Consider the following 16,433-nt stretch of genomic DNA (forward strand, 5'->3'; position numbering starts at 1 on the left):
TGACAACTAAGGATGAGGAACGGAATCAGGCTACAGTGTCAGGGAGTTACGGTACTAACATAGACATTTTATTTTCAACTAATACTATTACATAACTACGCAAATGAAATTCTCTCACAAAGCCGTCAAACAGTGGTTTAGGCTATCTATACACAGGTAATCTTCGGTTCGATTTATAATTGCGTTTGCAATGGGAACAGTGTTATCATATGGTAAGACATGACTGGGTTTTGCAAGGGGTTTACCTGCTTGGATTCTGGTTGCAGCTCTTTGCTGTCGCGCCTGCTTCCTCCGCAGGTACCTTCTCCAGCAGCACTGGATGCAAAAGGCTCTCAGGGAGAGGGCCTGGCTTCGGACACTCTCCAACAGCTCCAGCTACAGGTGACAGCAGGGTAGTAGGGGTGGTACCAGGAGGTCACCAGTAAGCGCATACTTTGTTTAGGGTTACCACACACTGTTTATTTTACTAAATGTTTCAACTTGAAGATTAAACACATCTAATCACTGATATGTATTTGGAATATTGGTAAACACTCCAGTTCAACCCTGTAGTGCTCATTCCTGTATCACCTCTGATACAATGCTTAGCCACCCCGCTATATTATTATTTTTGAAATCCAACCTGCCAAGCTGGAATTTTTCATATGCTGTACATTATGTGTTTTGTACAAGAAAAAACAGAATCTAGTTAAATGACTATAATAAATATGTATGAGACTGCATGTGTACAACACTAATTTGCATATGGATTAGACGATTTATAAATGCTAAATATTAAAGTGGAGTCAACCTGATATAAACAATGGAGGATTTAAAGCCAATCTGTAGAAGTACATGTCAGAGAGTATTTTTAATGCAGTGCTTACCATGGAATGAGTCATGAATATTTTAGTTTTCCCACAGTGCACTAATAAGCTGCTGCTAGGTTTGTACTCAGGCTGGCCACGGACTGTGGAAGGTACAGCTTGGCCTGACGTGGCAACATTGATAATGTCACGGACAGCAGAACTCAAGGCATCCTCACCAGCCTCCACAGCACCCGGCCCTAGGGGAGAAAAAGAAGCGGAGGAGCTTAGAATATGATCCTAAGAGACAGGATAGCAGCAAACAGGAGTGTAGAATGTATCGCTCTATACATGTCACTTAAAGGATCCTTTCATCTTAATATAAATTAAAATGAAGCTCAGATACCTTTGAAAAGAATGGAAAATCTCAAAACATGCTTTTACCTTTCTTTTAGATCAATACCATCCATAACGTTTCTAATTGGCTTTAGAACAATTTTTTGTGATCACCAAATGCAAAGTGTTTTTCCAGCACTGACAGTTTTACAGGAGAGAGGGAGAGCAGGACAAAAATGATGAAGCCATCCAGTTAAGAAGCAGAGAAGAGATCAGGAGACAGAACAGAAAGGGAGAGAAATGATCAGTATATACACACACAAGCAAGGAAAGAGTACTACAGCTATGGCCAAAGGTAATTGAGTTACACATCGCTTTATAGTTTTCCATATACTTAATGAAAAACTGACAGAAATGGAGAAACGTGACATTAAATACTGTACTAATATTATGGCTTCTGGTAGACTTTGCAATATTATTTTGTAGTTTCTTTGATTACATGATGTTAAATAAAATATCTAAATGATGTCTAAAATTTTAGGTGCTGCAAAATGTTTGGCTGAAAATGTCTGAACAACACTAAAGCATAAGAGCAATACCAATGTATTCTAATGTTATATCACTGGACGCAGGTCTTAACAAAACTTAATATAACAGTCCAATTAGAGAAGGTACAGCATACAGTGCCAGAAACATGGATACCATGCTACTTTCTATTTGTTTTCAATTCTTGTATTTTAAAAATGGCAATTTCCATGCTGTTGTTTTTAGTAAAGTAGCAAAATAAAATGGTAAAAAAAATAAAAGAAAGACTTGAATCCGAACCTACCCCTTCTCTTTTTAGCAGGAGAGGCGCCATTAACTCCTGACACTGGATACCACTGCTGAGGGTTTTGGATCAGGCCATACCGATCCATGAAACATTGATAAGGTAGCCTGCAAATATAAACAAAAAGTTGATGATAAACATACAAGCATAATCAACCTTCTGCTTATAACGAATCTTAACTAACATGAAACTTTTATGAAAGATCTAACCCAAACATATTTTTTGTATATATAAAAACAATAAAACCGATCATGTTCAGATGCAATAATTATTTTAAGCAAGTCAACAGGACTGCTTTACTATCAATGTAGCATCAATAGGCATTAAAATGGATGTTTATATGATACACTGTTATGTACTGTATGGCATTTGTACACAGCATAGTTAATATATAACCAGTGTGGGACCTCTATATGATGATCAGATTAGTAATAGACACATACCGTATAGGAAAGCCAGCTGCACTTATATTAATCGTCTCAACTATGCCGCAGGCTTCTAGCTGGGTAATCACCTGTTTTGAAAAAAGATTTTAAAAAGTTTGTGTTAAGATTTTATACTGTCTAGTCTTCATTAAAAAAAAAAAGCTTTGTTATGCTCATTGAAGTAAGAACTTAAATATGCAAAAATACAATTTGCTTTTTGCAGTGCCATACCTATCCTATCTCACTCAACATACGTTACCAAGATTTGATAACAGGTCCAGGCTGCCTGTATGATTGAAAAGCACGTGTTTCAAGGTAACACTTATTAAAAGTAGAACATGCTGTACCTCCTCTTTTTTAAAGGTCATTGGTCTGCAGTCAGTGTTAGGCTTGATGCACCTGGTGTAGTGTGGAGTGGTGCTGTGCAAAATGTGCATCAGACTTTCCAGTGAATTCTGCACAAGGAAAAACAGAATATGAACTTCCAATGCCCTCTTTGCTGAATATGGATGAAGCAGTACATTAGATGCAAGATAGATAGTGACAGGGTTCATGGATTTTACATTAATGTGACTATGTACTATACTTAGTGTATTACATAGCTCGAACTATCATTGAATACAGAAATGATGGGCACATATAAATCACATATGCTGTAGCGTGTGGTCATGGCCGAATACAGACCTTGAACTTGGAGACGACGGTGATGACCTTGCTCTGGCCTCTGTTGTCATTCTGTTCCTTGTGCTCAACAAACAGATCCTGCAGCAGAGAATCCTGCGATTTCTGCAGCAGCTGAATCAGCTCCAGAGGCACAGGGTCCTGGAGAAGAAAGATCGAGATGCATTCCTACACACTGCTGACAGCTAGGATTAGTTGCAAGGGTTCACTTGCCTGTGATTTTTGTTTTCAGTAGAAGCCATTGTATGCAATATTCACACAATGCGTAGCACAAAAAACAAAATGACAATTATATTAACAGAATTTCTAAAGCCTGGGAGAATCTTATTGAAGCTCTTGCAGTAAGTGATACTTTGAGAAGAACCACGCATGAATCAGTATGGAGGTGGCATGCATCGGTCACTGTTTGAAGTACCATGGTCACCTTAATATCACGGTATACAGTAAATCAGGCAAGTTATAAAATGAAGGCTTACTAAAAATGGAGAAACATTACTGTAATTTAACCCACAATACCTGACAGACCCTGCACTGCTTGCACAGGGTCCTGCCTGAAAGCTACCTTGTTTTTCTCCATCATGCCCTCAATCTGGTAGCTGACAGTCCCAGCGTAATGCGACACTATGAAGTGAGGGCTCTCTCTGAACTTGTCCCAGCTCAGACAGGCATTGCTGGACAGGGCTTTCTCCAGACGGGTTTTAAACTGCTTGGCATCGAAAAGACGGTTCAGACGACACTCCTTGGAAATAGAACGGGAAGAAAAACATTAACTGGAATGTGCGCATAGCATAATTCTCTCAACACGTTGCATATCCCTCTCCAACATTAAAAAACAGTTTCGACCAGCTTTCTTTTTTCTCTTTCTAGTTAGTATTGTAGTGAATCACTGTAGCTGCACAACGTAGTTTTAGAGGCTGTCTGTCTGCATGCACTAGAAATTCATGCATGTTTTGAAAAAAATCGTTAGCTGTTGGTGGTACTTCAAGACTAATAATAGATACAAACTTGAAAGACAATTAGAGAGAAAATGACCTTGCCTCATTAAGCAAGGAGAAAATGCTAGTGGGACTCCCTTCGATTAGGTCCAGACAGCTCTGGTTGTCCTGGTAGCTGACAAAGGACCACTCGAGTCCCTCTGCTGCATATTCCTCCTAAAAAAAGACAAAAAAGCAGGGGTCTAAAACATGGCATTTTGTTATAACTCCACATTTTGTTATAACACCAGTCATGATGTTCAGAATCACAACCATCTACTAAGGATAAATACAGTACATGTCGATCAGCAAATACACAGCTGTACAATTTGCACTGCCGTTGCATTTTCTATGGAAGGACCCGTTTTAAGAATGATCTTGTACATTTATTGTGCAGTTTCACAGTGCCTGTATTACCTGCTGGGCTTTGAGGTAATGTGCCACAAAGTGCTGCTGCAGCTTCTCGTTGGCATAGTTAATGCACAGCTGCTCCAGGTTGTTAAGAACAAATGATTCAAAGCCATAGACGTCCAGCAAGCCTACAGGTTTGATTAAAAGAATAATGATCACTAGGGCTGTGTTTTTTTCATGGTACAAAAATTGCACAGTTTAAAAATAGGTATTTCAAGATATTTCACGATTAAATATAATATTAAAAGCAGAAAAATAGCATTGTCTGATGATCATTTTCTCAAGAGTCATTATACAACAAATATTCCTAAATATTTAAATGCTTACCTGTAAATGTAAATGCTAGATTGCAGAATATTTCGTTTTTTTAATACCCACCTTTTAAAAGGCATTCTACAGTATTTTCACCAGCAGTAAATTATCAAACAAAATGAAATACATGTATAACAACAGACAAGTGAAATGTCCCCTCTTTGAATGGACAGAGCGATCTTTCGGATGAGACTTGAAACCGAGGTCCTATTGTGAGAGTCTCTGCAGCAGCAGTTGTTAATTCACAGCTCATCCCCTCGTCTCTGCAAGTCACTTTGGATAAAAGCATCTGCTAAAGGACTCATTAATAATAAAAAAATGATAACCTTTATTAGAAACGCTTCCAATCTTTGATGCAGCTGGTGTCTTTCAAAATGGGGAATTTTCACTGGTAAATTCAATTTACACCGCAATCGGTAAATTTTACGGAAATTGCGAAAAAAAACTGAGCATTGATCACTGTAGCCACGATCTTTCATATACACAATATACAGCTTTTACCTATAAAATTGCTCCACCTGGAGGAGTCTGCACAGATGCTTCCATTTATGAATGTTACCAGCCAGTCAAACACCCTGCAACAAGACAGGAACAAACACATGACAGGAAAAGATTCATCTTGGGTGACAGTTTCCGGTGTTTGTATGAATCAATAATAAATGTATTCAAATGTTAAACTAGATAAATGTTATGTAGATTTTTATTATTATTATTATTTTTTTGTACTGGTCTGCAATTTTGACCGACGTTATCCTTCCGATACTACTAGCGTAGTCTGCAGTTCTGAGTGGAGTTGCATTGTGTACACCCTTATAAACATTTCACATGCTTTTCCCTATGGTTACACTATGCATTTATCATAGTCTACCACGGTTTGCCATACCTCTCTCGGCTTTACAGTGCTTACCTGTGCCTAACCATGCTTTATCACAATTTGCCATGCCTTTACTGTGGAGAAACCTGTATAAGGGCAGTGTTGAACGAGTTAAAGACACTCACTTGGCATAGATGACTTTGGCCAGACAGTCCCTCCTCATTCCGCACTCTGTTTGTGAGCAAGGCTTCATGAACACCTGCTGCTGTCTCCCAGCCCTGATGGTGCGGACCAGGAGCTGAGCCAGAACCTCCTTCTGCGGGACCTTCAGCAGCACTGCCATCGTCTGCAGGAAGCCTGCAGGGAATTGGATCAGAAACAGTAAGCTCCCTTCTTCCGAGAGGTTCAGTTTTAATGCCAGCTCACCATTAGCCCAGTCTGAATACCTTGTTCTCTTACCTTTGGATTGCGCGTCAAGTTCACATGGCTGAGACTCGTTATCTGGAGCTGAGAACTGGATGTTACCGAGGTGAAGGAGACCAGCTAGTATCTGTGTTTAACAAGAACAAAAACACAAGCTAAAACCAGCATTCAAGCCTTACAGCAACTCACATGTTTCAGACATCTGAAAGATCTGAATAGACCCGAATCAGGGTTAAACAACTGCTCCGTTATAGTACACAGCATAGGTTTAAAAGATGTATTGTGCATGAGAAGTGTAAATGTTTAAAAGTGGAGATTTAATTTACTCTGAATATCTGCCTCTGCATTTGACTCGTGATGCCTAGGTGCAGCATAGCATCTTTGGTTACTTCAAAGCAGTCTTCTGCAATAAAAATTAAAACAAAAACAAACAAAAAAATCACTTAGTCTCTCTTTTGGTCCTCAGAGGGACTGATAGATTTCAGCAATATCTGCAACATCTGGGAACTTTAGACAGCATTACCAAATTGATGCATATAGAATGTAACCCAGGGCTCAGAAACAGCCCTGGGAACACTTTCATGATATCAACACTATAAAAAAGTGAAGGCTATGACATCTGAAAAGACAAATAATTCTTAGCAAAGCCAACAGCAATAGAAGTTATATAAAAAGACACGCTGCAGCGCTTTGAAGGGGAAAGCCTGAATGTTCTGCTGACCATTATTATTTACCTTCCAGAGTTTTATCAGCATTTGGCAGCCAGCAGAACTGCGCTTCACCTGGGAGCTTCCATTGCAGCCTCTCCTGCTCAGTGGCTCCCTTCATGATCTAAACACACAGATTGTAAAGAGATTAGAAAGCAGCTCCAAGCAGCAGCAGCAGCAGCTGGTATAAAAATCATTCCACTTTTTCTTTTGTACAAAATGAGGCTTTCACACACTGTTTAACAAAGTGCCTGATCTTTATATATTGATTGGCGTTTGTTAAATCATTCAACCTAACAAAACCATGTGTTAACAACTCTTGGATCTGAAAAGCATCGGACCGAGTTTCGATGGCGTCTGGGGTCGCCGGATGGATTCCATTTGTACCTCCTGCAAAAGCATGTGTATGATTCTCAGTATGTTAGTTTAATGGTCGAGTTACCTGATAGAATATATGAAAATTCCTTTCGCTGGCAGCTTGGCAGGTGACCCTGGTTTTCTCCAGCAGGTAAGTCTGGATGGAAGCCCCAACTAGTTGTTGTGATCTGAATGCCAAAAAAAATAAAAAAAAAATAAGGAGAGACAAAAAACGCTGTAATTCAGTATGGGACCACACAGAGCACTTGACAGGGGCAGACCTAGTTTTGCATCACCTAGAATTTTAGGATTGAGACAATAAAATTTAAAAAAACAAACCAACAAAAAAACTATATCAACATAATTTATTATTTGACATCATGTAAATCAAAAGATCGCAAAAGTCTACCAGAAGCCATAACAGTAGTAGAGTATTTCATGTTAATTTTTCGAGATGTCACATTTTTTTCATTTGTCAGTTTTTCATTAAGTATATGGAAAACTACAATGCGGTATGCAATTCAATACGTTAACATGACAGTACTCAGTTTCATTCGACTTTACAAAGCAGAATGAGGTAACTCTCTAGGGTGATGCTGTCGAGGAGTCCATGCAGAGTATTTACCTGTTTAACTGGAGCTGAATGTACTTTCCAAAACGACTGCTGTTGTTGTTCCGCAAGGTGCACGCATTTCCTGTGGATCAGGTACGAAAGCATCACAGCAAAAAACAAACCCTTTAATGGACATGTACTAGCTGCCTGTTGTATTACATTGCTGTCTAAGGGTTAACTAAGACTACATAGCTCAGTGTTTGTATTACACTAGTAATCATCCCATGCAGGTTTAAAAATACCTACATGCAGCAGCGTGCAAATGTATTAGTTGTGCATATGAAATCAAACCACTGTAATTGAATATCTTGGATAATTGTCACAATAGGCAAATTAGTGATTGTCTGATTTTATTGATGACTTTAATAGGCCACACATGCAGTTCATTTAAAATAGTAACAGAAAAGGAACACATAGCAACACATGTTAAAATGCACAAGACTTTTTGGAAGTTGTTCAAGATGCCTAATTAAAAGCACAAAGAGATCTAACATTGTCACACATGGCAATGATATGAAACAAACAATGATACTAGATTGCCTATAAAACACAGCTGCACTGGACTTTTGAGATCACTTCCAGTAAGTGCTATCACCAGATGAGAAGGGCTCTGTCCTATACACACACAGCAGTAACACCCCTTACTAGAGTTTAGCTGTTTTGTTCATAGCTTACCAAAGGCTTCCATGACTGGGTTAGACTCCAGCACTCTCCTCTCTATCCTTTCTATCATATCCTGACATTTCTGGGACGATGATGAAGCTGCGACTGTTGCATAATACTTCATGAGGCAGCGAGACGTCCAGGTCTGTTCAGGGTTAGGGTTAAGTTAGTAGCATGCCACCCCCACACCACAGCTGTAAATGCAAATACCCATAGAGATTCTGATATTCTTAATATTAACAAAAACAAAACATGCAAGCATTGAATTGGCTGGGAATTGGATGCATCTTCATCTCTATTGTACACAAGTAAACATATTAGGAAGGGCAGGTATAAAACTGTACCATCTCTACACATATTATAGCTGCCAATACACAGGACAACAACAGGGCAGTTTTGAATGTTAAGTTCCAATATGAAAATGCCAAGTGAGCAAAACAGACCAATAGCGATCCATTTCACTGCCAAACACCAGGGAGATCAATCATTTTTCATTGGCTCAATCATGTTTAAAGCTGGCAAAAAACAACTTTTGAATTTTTTTAAAAACAAAATTAAATCTTCTGTATAAAGGGATATACTAAATGATTCTTTATACAATTTCCCCTGGTTTCTTTAGCAGCACTGGAACCACTCACTCTTACAGCACTATCAAAGCTGCTCATGTCCATCATACAGTACCTATTCATTATTGTCTGTGTGACTCCAGTCTGTATGTGGGTACAGGAGCCAACACAATACAATGACTTCTTACCTTTCCAGCTCCACTCTCCCCACTCACTATTAGAGACTGGTTTACCGGCTCCACCTGGCCTTGGACATTTCTGTAAGCTTGTTCAGCAACAATGAATACGTGAGGTTTGAGCTCCTAAAAAACAAGAACAAAGAAAAGCACACAGATCAGCCCCGGGTCTGTTTGTAGTGGTACAGCTAATAAAGCATCCCAATGAAACATATTTCTATGTCTCCAGATATGCAGTTCAGTTAGCCAGGTCAGCCTATGTAAAATCCAGCATTGTATTGCTTTTTTGCACATACTGTATTATTCAGCTATTGACAGATTTAAGAAGTAGCTTTCAAAAATATCAATCTGTTATTGAAAAGCGGTTACTTCTATTATTGTAAATGCTATTGACCAGGTAAAGCTGGTTAAATTGACCTGTATCAGCACTACAGAAGGTAATGTACTGTAGTGTACTGCACTACAACTACAAAGATTTTTAATAAATGTATCTACTGTATTTCTGTATCAAATATAAAGTCATGGATTTTCTTGAAATAAATATTTTCACAGATTAAGTGAAAAAAACAAACTCCCAGTCGTTTGTTAGAAATACTAAAATAAACATTGTCAATTTAATGACATTTTAAAGTAATATTGAAATGTCATTTAAAATTACTTTAGTATTGCTTTCTAAATCTACCACTATGATTTACAGTGTTGTAAAGTCATGGATGAAAGTCTAGAGCTTTTGTAAAACCCAGACATTTCTCAGCAAGAAATAGAAGCCTTGTCCATGAATAGGGTTGTGAATAGGGCCCAACGACACAAAAGCAAATGGAAAACAACTCAGAATATTAAAGAATACAGTTGTTTCCCATTTCCAACTCAACAGAGACCTTGTACTTTACAAAGGGAATGGTTTGAAACTGTACATCCGATCCTCCACCTACCTGGGGCTGAGGGTCCATATGATACTCCTTCATCACTTCAAGAGAGTAGAGGCAGGGAACGTGTCTGAAAGGGTTAACAGCGACAAGAGTACACCCGGCATGCGTGTAAAACACACCTGCAGAATACCTTGCATGCAGACACTTCAGAACTGGAACAACAAGGAAGCAACGTGCATCAGACAAAGCACAGTGCATCGAACGACAATCTGAAAAAACAACACAACATGCTCAGATGCTGAAGAACATACCCGTTGTAGTGGTCACGGGATTGACTTTGGTGAGATCGTCAAACGTGTGCAGCTCATCTTCATCAATCAAGAAGGCTTTCACTTCACCTTCCAACAAGTCAAGTGTAGTGTGATGGGACTGGGGCTGCTTCTTGAAGCCATTAACCTTCAAAATAACATGTAGGGTTTATGTTTAACAATTACAATACATATGAAGGGCCTTATTATCCAAGTGACAACAATGTCAAAAAGGGAAGTGAGTTTAGTAGTATTTTGTTTTAGAAATGAAACTTGAATAGCGTCACAGCATGAAAATGGGAAGGATCACATCTTTAAATAAGAATCTACAATGCTGATGGCAAAAGTTATTATGCATTTGAAAGTACTGGACCTGAAACAAATGTGCATTTGCAGGGACTGATATAGAAAGTGGAAGCTAATGGGGTTTGTGTTCAAATTGAGGGTCGCGGCTACGACAACGACAAGGGTGAAAGTTGGTGATGGTGCTGGGGAATCTGGCATGCCCTTAAACAGCTGAAGTGTGTACAAGTGGAGTTTCTGACTGGTAACTCCTGCGCTGTTTCACTGGATGTGTTTTCATGTATTGCTGAATAAGCGTTCTGTGCTCACTGGCTTCGCCAAGCTCCAGTGGAATTTAATCACTGAACTCACATTGTCTCAATTTCAAGGACTTTTTTTAATGTGACCCACCTACTGTAGATGTAATCCCTTTTGTGGAAATACCACTGCCTGCCAAGGCAAGTAGAAATGAAAAGCTGCTTTTTTACAGTGATCTTTAAGCAGACAATGTTACACTTTGTGCACTAAAGTGATATTTAAGACAATCAAGGGCAGAGGTAATTTGCAAAGAACAGCCCCACAGCACAACTGGTAACTCTTCACTCTGAACACAAAAGCTGTGCATTGAAGCAAAGTAGACAAGTCAGCTGGAAATTATAGGATCAAACCAGACACTCTCTGTTGTCAAAGCAGATCAAGACTAAGGGAAAAACTCAGGCAAGCTGATAGATGGTTGATGTTGTCATTACAATACACAAGACATTAAGTTTTCTGACTTCCTTATTTTGTATACATGCATATGGAACTGTGACAGATTCGGAATCACGGGACAAGTATTGAGACAGTAAAATAATTATTTGTGAAAATGAGTTTAAAGTAAAAAATGTCACAAAGGAAGGAAATAATTATATAGCAGTTTGAGTCAGTCCAAGTTTTATACTGAGCTTAATAAATCACACCACAGGAAGGGAAAGCTCAGGTGTACCTGCTTATGCTCATAGTAAAACCTGGAGTCTCAAACTGCTACGCAAGTGCAGTCAACCTCTTTGGGACAGATGCACCAGTGCTAATGGGTACTTAGCGCGTTTTTTCACTGGAAAAAAAACCCATTTGGCTGAGTGAGCACTAGTGGATATGGTTTTGGGATATAACTAAGAAGATATGATGTGAGAGTTAAGAGCCTGGCTTTGGGTAATTCCGTGCTATGTGGTCACGAAACCGCTGACACGTATATTTTAACTCCTAACGTAAAACAAAAGGCGTCTCTAAAATACCAAACGGTTCTAGTTCCATGTTTATTTAGTCAGCATCACTTTCTAGTACTGTAAACTATTCATGTTTACTGTAAAGTTACACAGGCTGCCAATTCACCTGCTTGGTGAAGGTGAACACCGTGGAAAAATGTGCTCAACATAAGCAAGACGTTTGATTGGCTGCTTTAAAACCCCAGACGTTAAAATCACACCCAGGTCCTCAGATCGCGTTAGCGTGCTTTTTACTAATTTTGCACACCGGCATGGCATCATTTTAAACAGTTGCCTAGGTAACACAACGTAAGAGAAAACAAAAAAAGTAATTGCAATCCCAAATACCTTGTTCTGTAGTGTAGAGTTTTCACCCTGTCGGAGTTCAGAGCTGCTGGGCTTGGCACGGATCCCGACCACATTTCCACTGGTAAACGAGCTGTTATCCCAGGACGTGTTGCTACAACCAGTACCAGCCATGGCTGTACATAAAGTGACCTGGACCCCAACTCCCCGCGTTATTATCCGCCACGGTTTGTTAAAGCTATGTCATATTCTCAGCAATGTCAGTCTCACCCTCCCGATCATGTCATTCCAGTGAAGGACGGGAAAGCGCCAATCCCTCCTCAAACTCGGGATTCAGGTTCTGGGATAAACGTCACCGTGTGCCAGTCCCTCCCTCTGACGTTTTACACCTGCTTCGTCACCAAACGCGGAAGGGAAGGTAAATACAGGTTTTGCAAGCTGAAATGTCTTCTGAAGTGATTCAAGTGAATGATTGATTTGCACGTTTTTTTTTTTCAATAAGCTTTTGGTCGTTTGCCGATGTAATGTAGGGTTTTGTGTCTGAGGAGTTGGTAGTACTGTTTGTTGTCTGTTTTGTATTTTACAGTCCGACGTTGTGCGTCAATGACATGGACTTAAATATTATTAAGGACAGGAAATACCATAGTAACAGGAGCTGTTTGTACATGTGTTGTAGTCTTTCTAAGGCAGAAAATGAAATTTAAAAAAGTAATATTTCAACCGAAATGAGTATCCAGCCAAAGAGAGATGCTTAGAAATTCTGGTATGCATTCAATTTAATAAATGGTATGCACCGCTGTAGGGCCAGAAAGTGGTGCGTCGTCAGAATGTGGTACGCCTCCTAAAACGTGACCCTTGTAACGTCAGCAAATGGTACTGCTGTCAATGCTGGGCTACTGCACAAATCACTACGAACAAGACACATTGTAGTTCAACCACAAAATCGTGTATATGTTTACAATTTCAGCTTGACTGTTGCTCATGAGTTAAAGTAACATACTTTACTGAATTGTGAAAAATATATATATTTAAAAAAAGGGCCAAACTCAGTACATCGTACCACTTTCAGTTGGATCTTTTATTATTATTATTATTATTATTATTATTATTATTATTATTATTATTATTATTATTATTACTATGATTTTTTTAAATCTGTGCATTCTTGGATGTATACTCTCTGTTTATGTTTTGAATGGCACTAAATCACAGTCCTGGAGGGCCAACAGGTACAATGGTATAGTTAACTATTTTAGGGTCTGGATGGAGATTTAATTGGTTCAATTAAACAATTTAGAACAAGGTTGGAATAAAGACCAGCAGTGGAGTGGCTAACTTTGGCAACCCCTGCACTAAAGGATACAAAAATATATAGAACAGAAATGCTGTCAGTCAGATGAACTGCCTTGTACATGAGAACACCACCATTTGATGGCTTCAGTATCTATCTATCTATCTATCTATCTATCTATCTATCTATCTATCTATCTATCTATCCATCCATTGGTAGATAGATATAGATAGATGTGCAATGGGACTCGTACTTCCATTCCTAATACTGTAGTGGATGACATTATATACATTAAATTAATTATTTTTTGCATGTTTATTTCATTTCAGTTTGAAGCAAAATGCGTGACAAAGACCTGAAGGAAGCATTCGTCAGTAACCTGAATGGGACCAGCTTGGGCGAGATAACACTGGGTTCAGTACTCGCACCGCTATGCCTAATCAACAGAGGACTGCTATTGATTTTGTACTTCCTAGGAAAGGGGGTGTACCCCTTTTCCTGGAAGGTTCATCTGTTTCTTGACTTCACTATGGTGGTTGTGCCTCTTGTCTTGTCCTGTACTGTACTGAGTGACGTGCTTCTCTTGGTAATTCTGGGTTTAGCTGCCATTGACGTGAGTATGTTGTTCCAAATATACCATAAGAGGAAGCACACTATTCCAGTGCGGTTTCAGCAAACTCTAAAGACTTTTCTGGAAACCAGGTTGGAGACCAGATGTACCCCTTTTGTGACAGTGTTCCGTGTGCTTGTCAATGTGAAAACAGCAATTAGCATTCTGGCTGTAGACTTTGCAATATTTCCAAGACGTTATGCAAAAACAGAAACCTATGGGACTGGAGTCATGGACTTTGGCGTAGGATCCTTCATCTTGGCTAACTCACTTGTCAGTCCCGAAGCAAGGCAAAAGCAAGCTTCAGCTTCTAAATTCAGTCACGTGGCCAAACAGTTGCTCTCGGTTTGGCCGTTGGTTGTGCTTGGAATGGTGCGACTAATCAGCGTCAAAGCTTTGGGCTACCATGAGCATGTCTCAGAGTATGGGCTGCATTGGAATTTCTTCTTCACCCTGGCAATAGTGAGGGTGGTAGCCTCACTGCTTTTAACGTTCTTCCCAGCTAATAAGTCGTGGATTTTGTCGCTTACAATTGGTGGAGTTTATCAAACAACGCTTGAGATGACAGAGCTCAAAGCATTTATTTTGCACGGAAGTGACAGAACAGGTGGACTGTTAAGTGCCAATAGAGAAGGGGTGTTCTCTGTCATTGGGTATGTAGCCATCTACATGGCTGGAGTGCAGGTGGGTTTATACGTGATGGAGAAGAGAACTTTGGTGAAGGACTGGATCAAAGCAATATTGTGGCTTCTGTTGGCGAGTTGTGGATTATGGACACTTCTTCATGTTTGCCAGTCATTTGTTGAACCGGTGTCTCGCAGAATGGCAAATCTTTCTTATTTGCTATGGATAATGGCCCAGTCCCTGTATTTTTTAAGTTGTTTAATCTCTGCCGATCTTGTTTTAGTATTTTCAAAAGTGTTATCCAAATGTTCTCCAGTGCCTTCCTCTTGGATTATTGTTCAAGAGACAACTATGCAAGACCCAAATGCTGGCACCTCCTTGGATGAAGATAAAACCACAAAAAAGATTGACGATCTTTGTCTGATTCAAGCTGTAAACCGAAATCAGCTGTTATTTTTCGTGCTGTCGAATGTTATGACTGGGTTAACAAATGTGATGCTTGATACTGTTAATAGCAGCTCTTGGTTTTCAGTTTGGGTCCTTGTGTCTTACATGTTTGCTAACTGTTCTGTCATATATATTTTGCATGTCAAAAAAGTGACTTTGAAATTCTGGTAATTTTACCATATTGCAAAAATGCAAGATGCATCAGATAGTCAGGGTTAAACAGCTGGAGGACCACTGTCCCTCCTTCCATCATTATGATTATTATTCTTAAACTTTTAACTTGGCTTGTAATGTTCTGTAAAGGCATTTTTGCAACATATAAATCATGAAAAAATGTTGACTGTTCACTAGTGGAAAAAGCATGCTGAAGCTTGAATGAATACATTATTCAAAGGAGCTTTTGCAATTTATTTATTTTTTGATCAACCATATCAACTGTATCTTACTTATTATTGTTAAATTGAAGCCCGTAAATGTTTACTAATATGATGACATTTCTCTGGAAAACAACAGGACCAACATATACACTAGATAAATCTAATGCAACAGTGCATGCAGTTAAGTGCACATTATTTTGATCAAATTATGCCCTTACCTGTAGTGTATTTTGTATGAAAGGTTGTTTTCAATAGTAATATAACCCAATTGAATAACTGTACTTTAAATGTATTGTTTATTAGTGCTATGCCTGCAAATAAAGAATTGAAACTTAAAAATTAATAATAATTGAAACTAAATAAAAAAACTGTTTGAGTACATTTATTTACTACACAATTTCCTCTGCATAAAAGTGAAGAATATTGGTCTTTGTAGAGATACGTGAGGCTACAGGCTAATCAAAATTGCTTTAATGAATGCACCTACCTTCAACTGTTTCATCAGCCACAACAAATGGGGCACTGCAAGGGAGACCATGAATATTATATTATCTTGGTAGTGCCACAAGCAATGTTAGCCTTTTAAGTTACTCCCAATTGTTCTTTAATAACACAGCCATCTGTAGAATTGATCTTATATGGTGTGTGTGTGTGTGTGTGTATATATATATATATATAGAGAGAGAGAGAGAGAGAGAGAGAGAGAGAGAGAGAGAGAGAGAGAGAGAGGTCAAATTTTACACAACATTGATGAAAATTCAAGGCAATTTTTGTGTTTGAAATGTAGTCTATAACAACCAGACTGACGCGATCATTTTATGCATTTTTAATGACCATGCTGTAATCCAAACCATTCGAGGTATATTATGCTCTAGCTATGCATCAGGGACATTTGTATCCGCGTTTGATTAGTCTAATCGAAACTGTAATATCCATCAATATTACAAAACAGTGAACGATTTCTAAAGGTTAAGGCACAGTGAAATCTCTGAAGTCGTGCCTT

The 16,433-nt window shown here is 38.9% G+C and overlaps 2 protein-coding genes across 3 annotated transcripts; one reads left to right on the forward strand and one right to left on the reverse strand.

The window, feature by feature from the left end:
• Positions 1-99: 99 nt before the first annotated feature.
• LOC121308440 (unconventional myosin-XIX) lies at positions 100-12,390 on the reverse strand. Its single transcript, XM_041240843.1, has 21 exons — positions 12,124-12,390; positions 10,253-10,397; positions 10,005-10,153; positions 9,085-9,198; positions 8,343-8,475; positions 7,680-7,749; positions 7,140-7,242; positions 6,725-6,821; positions 6,317-6,393; positions 6,027-6,117; positions 5,753-5,924; positions 5,255-5,328; positions 4,448-4,569; positions 4,094-4,207; positions 3,619-3,795; positions 3,060-3,197; positions 2,723-2,830; positions 2,394-2,464; positions 1,951-2,057; positions 867-1,045; positions 100-375 (listed from the first exon to the last, which is right to left on the reverse strand). The coding sequence occupies exons 1-21, from the start codon at positions 12,253-12,255 to the stop codon at positions 115-117; spliced, it is 2,634 nt and encodes an 877-aa protein (XP_041096777.1). The 5' UTR covers positions 12,256-12,390; the 3' UTR covers positions 100-114.
• A 68-nt stretch (positions 12,391-12,458) lies between these two features.
• Positions 12,459-15,772, forward strand: pigw (phosphatidylinositol glycan anchor biosynthesis, class W). Of its 2 annotated transcripts, none has more exons than XM_041240844.1 (2): positions 12,459-12,499; positions 13,702-15,772. In XM_041240844.1, exon 2 carries the CDS (start codon positions 13,713-13,715, stop codon positions 15,222-15,224), a length of 1,512 nt encoding a protein of 503 aa, XP_041096778.1. In that variant the 5' UTR covers positions 12,459-12,499; positions 13,702-13,712; the 3' UTR covers positions 15,225-15,772. The 2 variants fall into 2 exon arrangements, with proteins under 2 accessions (XP_041096778.1, XP_041096779.1); XM_041240845.1 differs by lacking the exon at positions 12,459-12,499 and adding an exon at positions 12,530-12,844.
• Positions 15,773-16,433: the final 661 nt, after the last annotated feature.

The sequence above is a fragment of the Polyodon spathula genome, unplaced genomic scaffold (assembly GCF_017654505.1).
Source record: "Polyodon spathula isolate WHYD16114869_AA unplaced genomic scaffold, ASM1765450v1 scaffolds_696, whole genome shotgun sequence".
In the NCBI taxonomy this organism is placed as follows: domain Eukaryota; kingdom Metazoa; phylum Chordata; class Actinopteri; order Acipenseriformes; family Polyodontidae; genus Polyodon; species Polyodon spathula.

Bases quoted from the DNA above. Each gene is read 5' to 3' on its own strand.
- LOC121308440 (XM_041240843.1), bottom strand. From the start codon at position 12,255: ATGGCTGGTACTGGTTGTAGCAACACGTCCTGGGATAACAGCTCGTTT. The intron at 10,398-12,123 runs GTATTTGGGATT...GTTATTTTGAAG, and splicing joins ACTCTACACTACAGAACAAG to GTTAATGGCTTCAAGAAGCA. The intron at 2,831-3,059 runs GTCTGTATTCGG...TTCCTTGTGCAG, and splicing joins CCGTCGTCTCCAAGTTCAAG to AATTCACTGGAAAGTCTGAT.
- pigw (XM_041240844.1), top strand. From the start codon at position 13,713: ATGCGTGACAAAGACCTGAAGGAAGCATTCGTCAGTAACCTGAATGGG.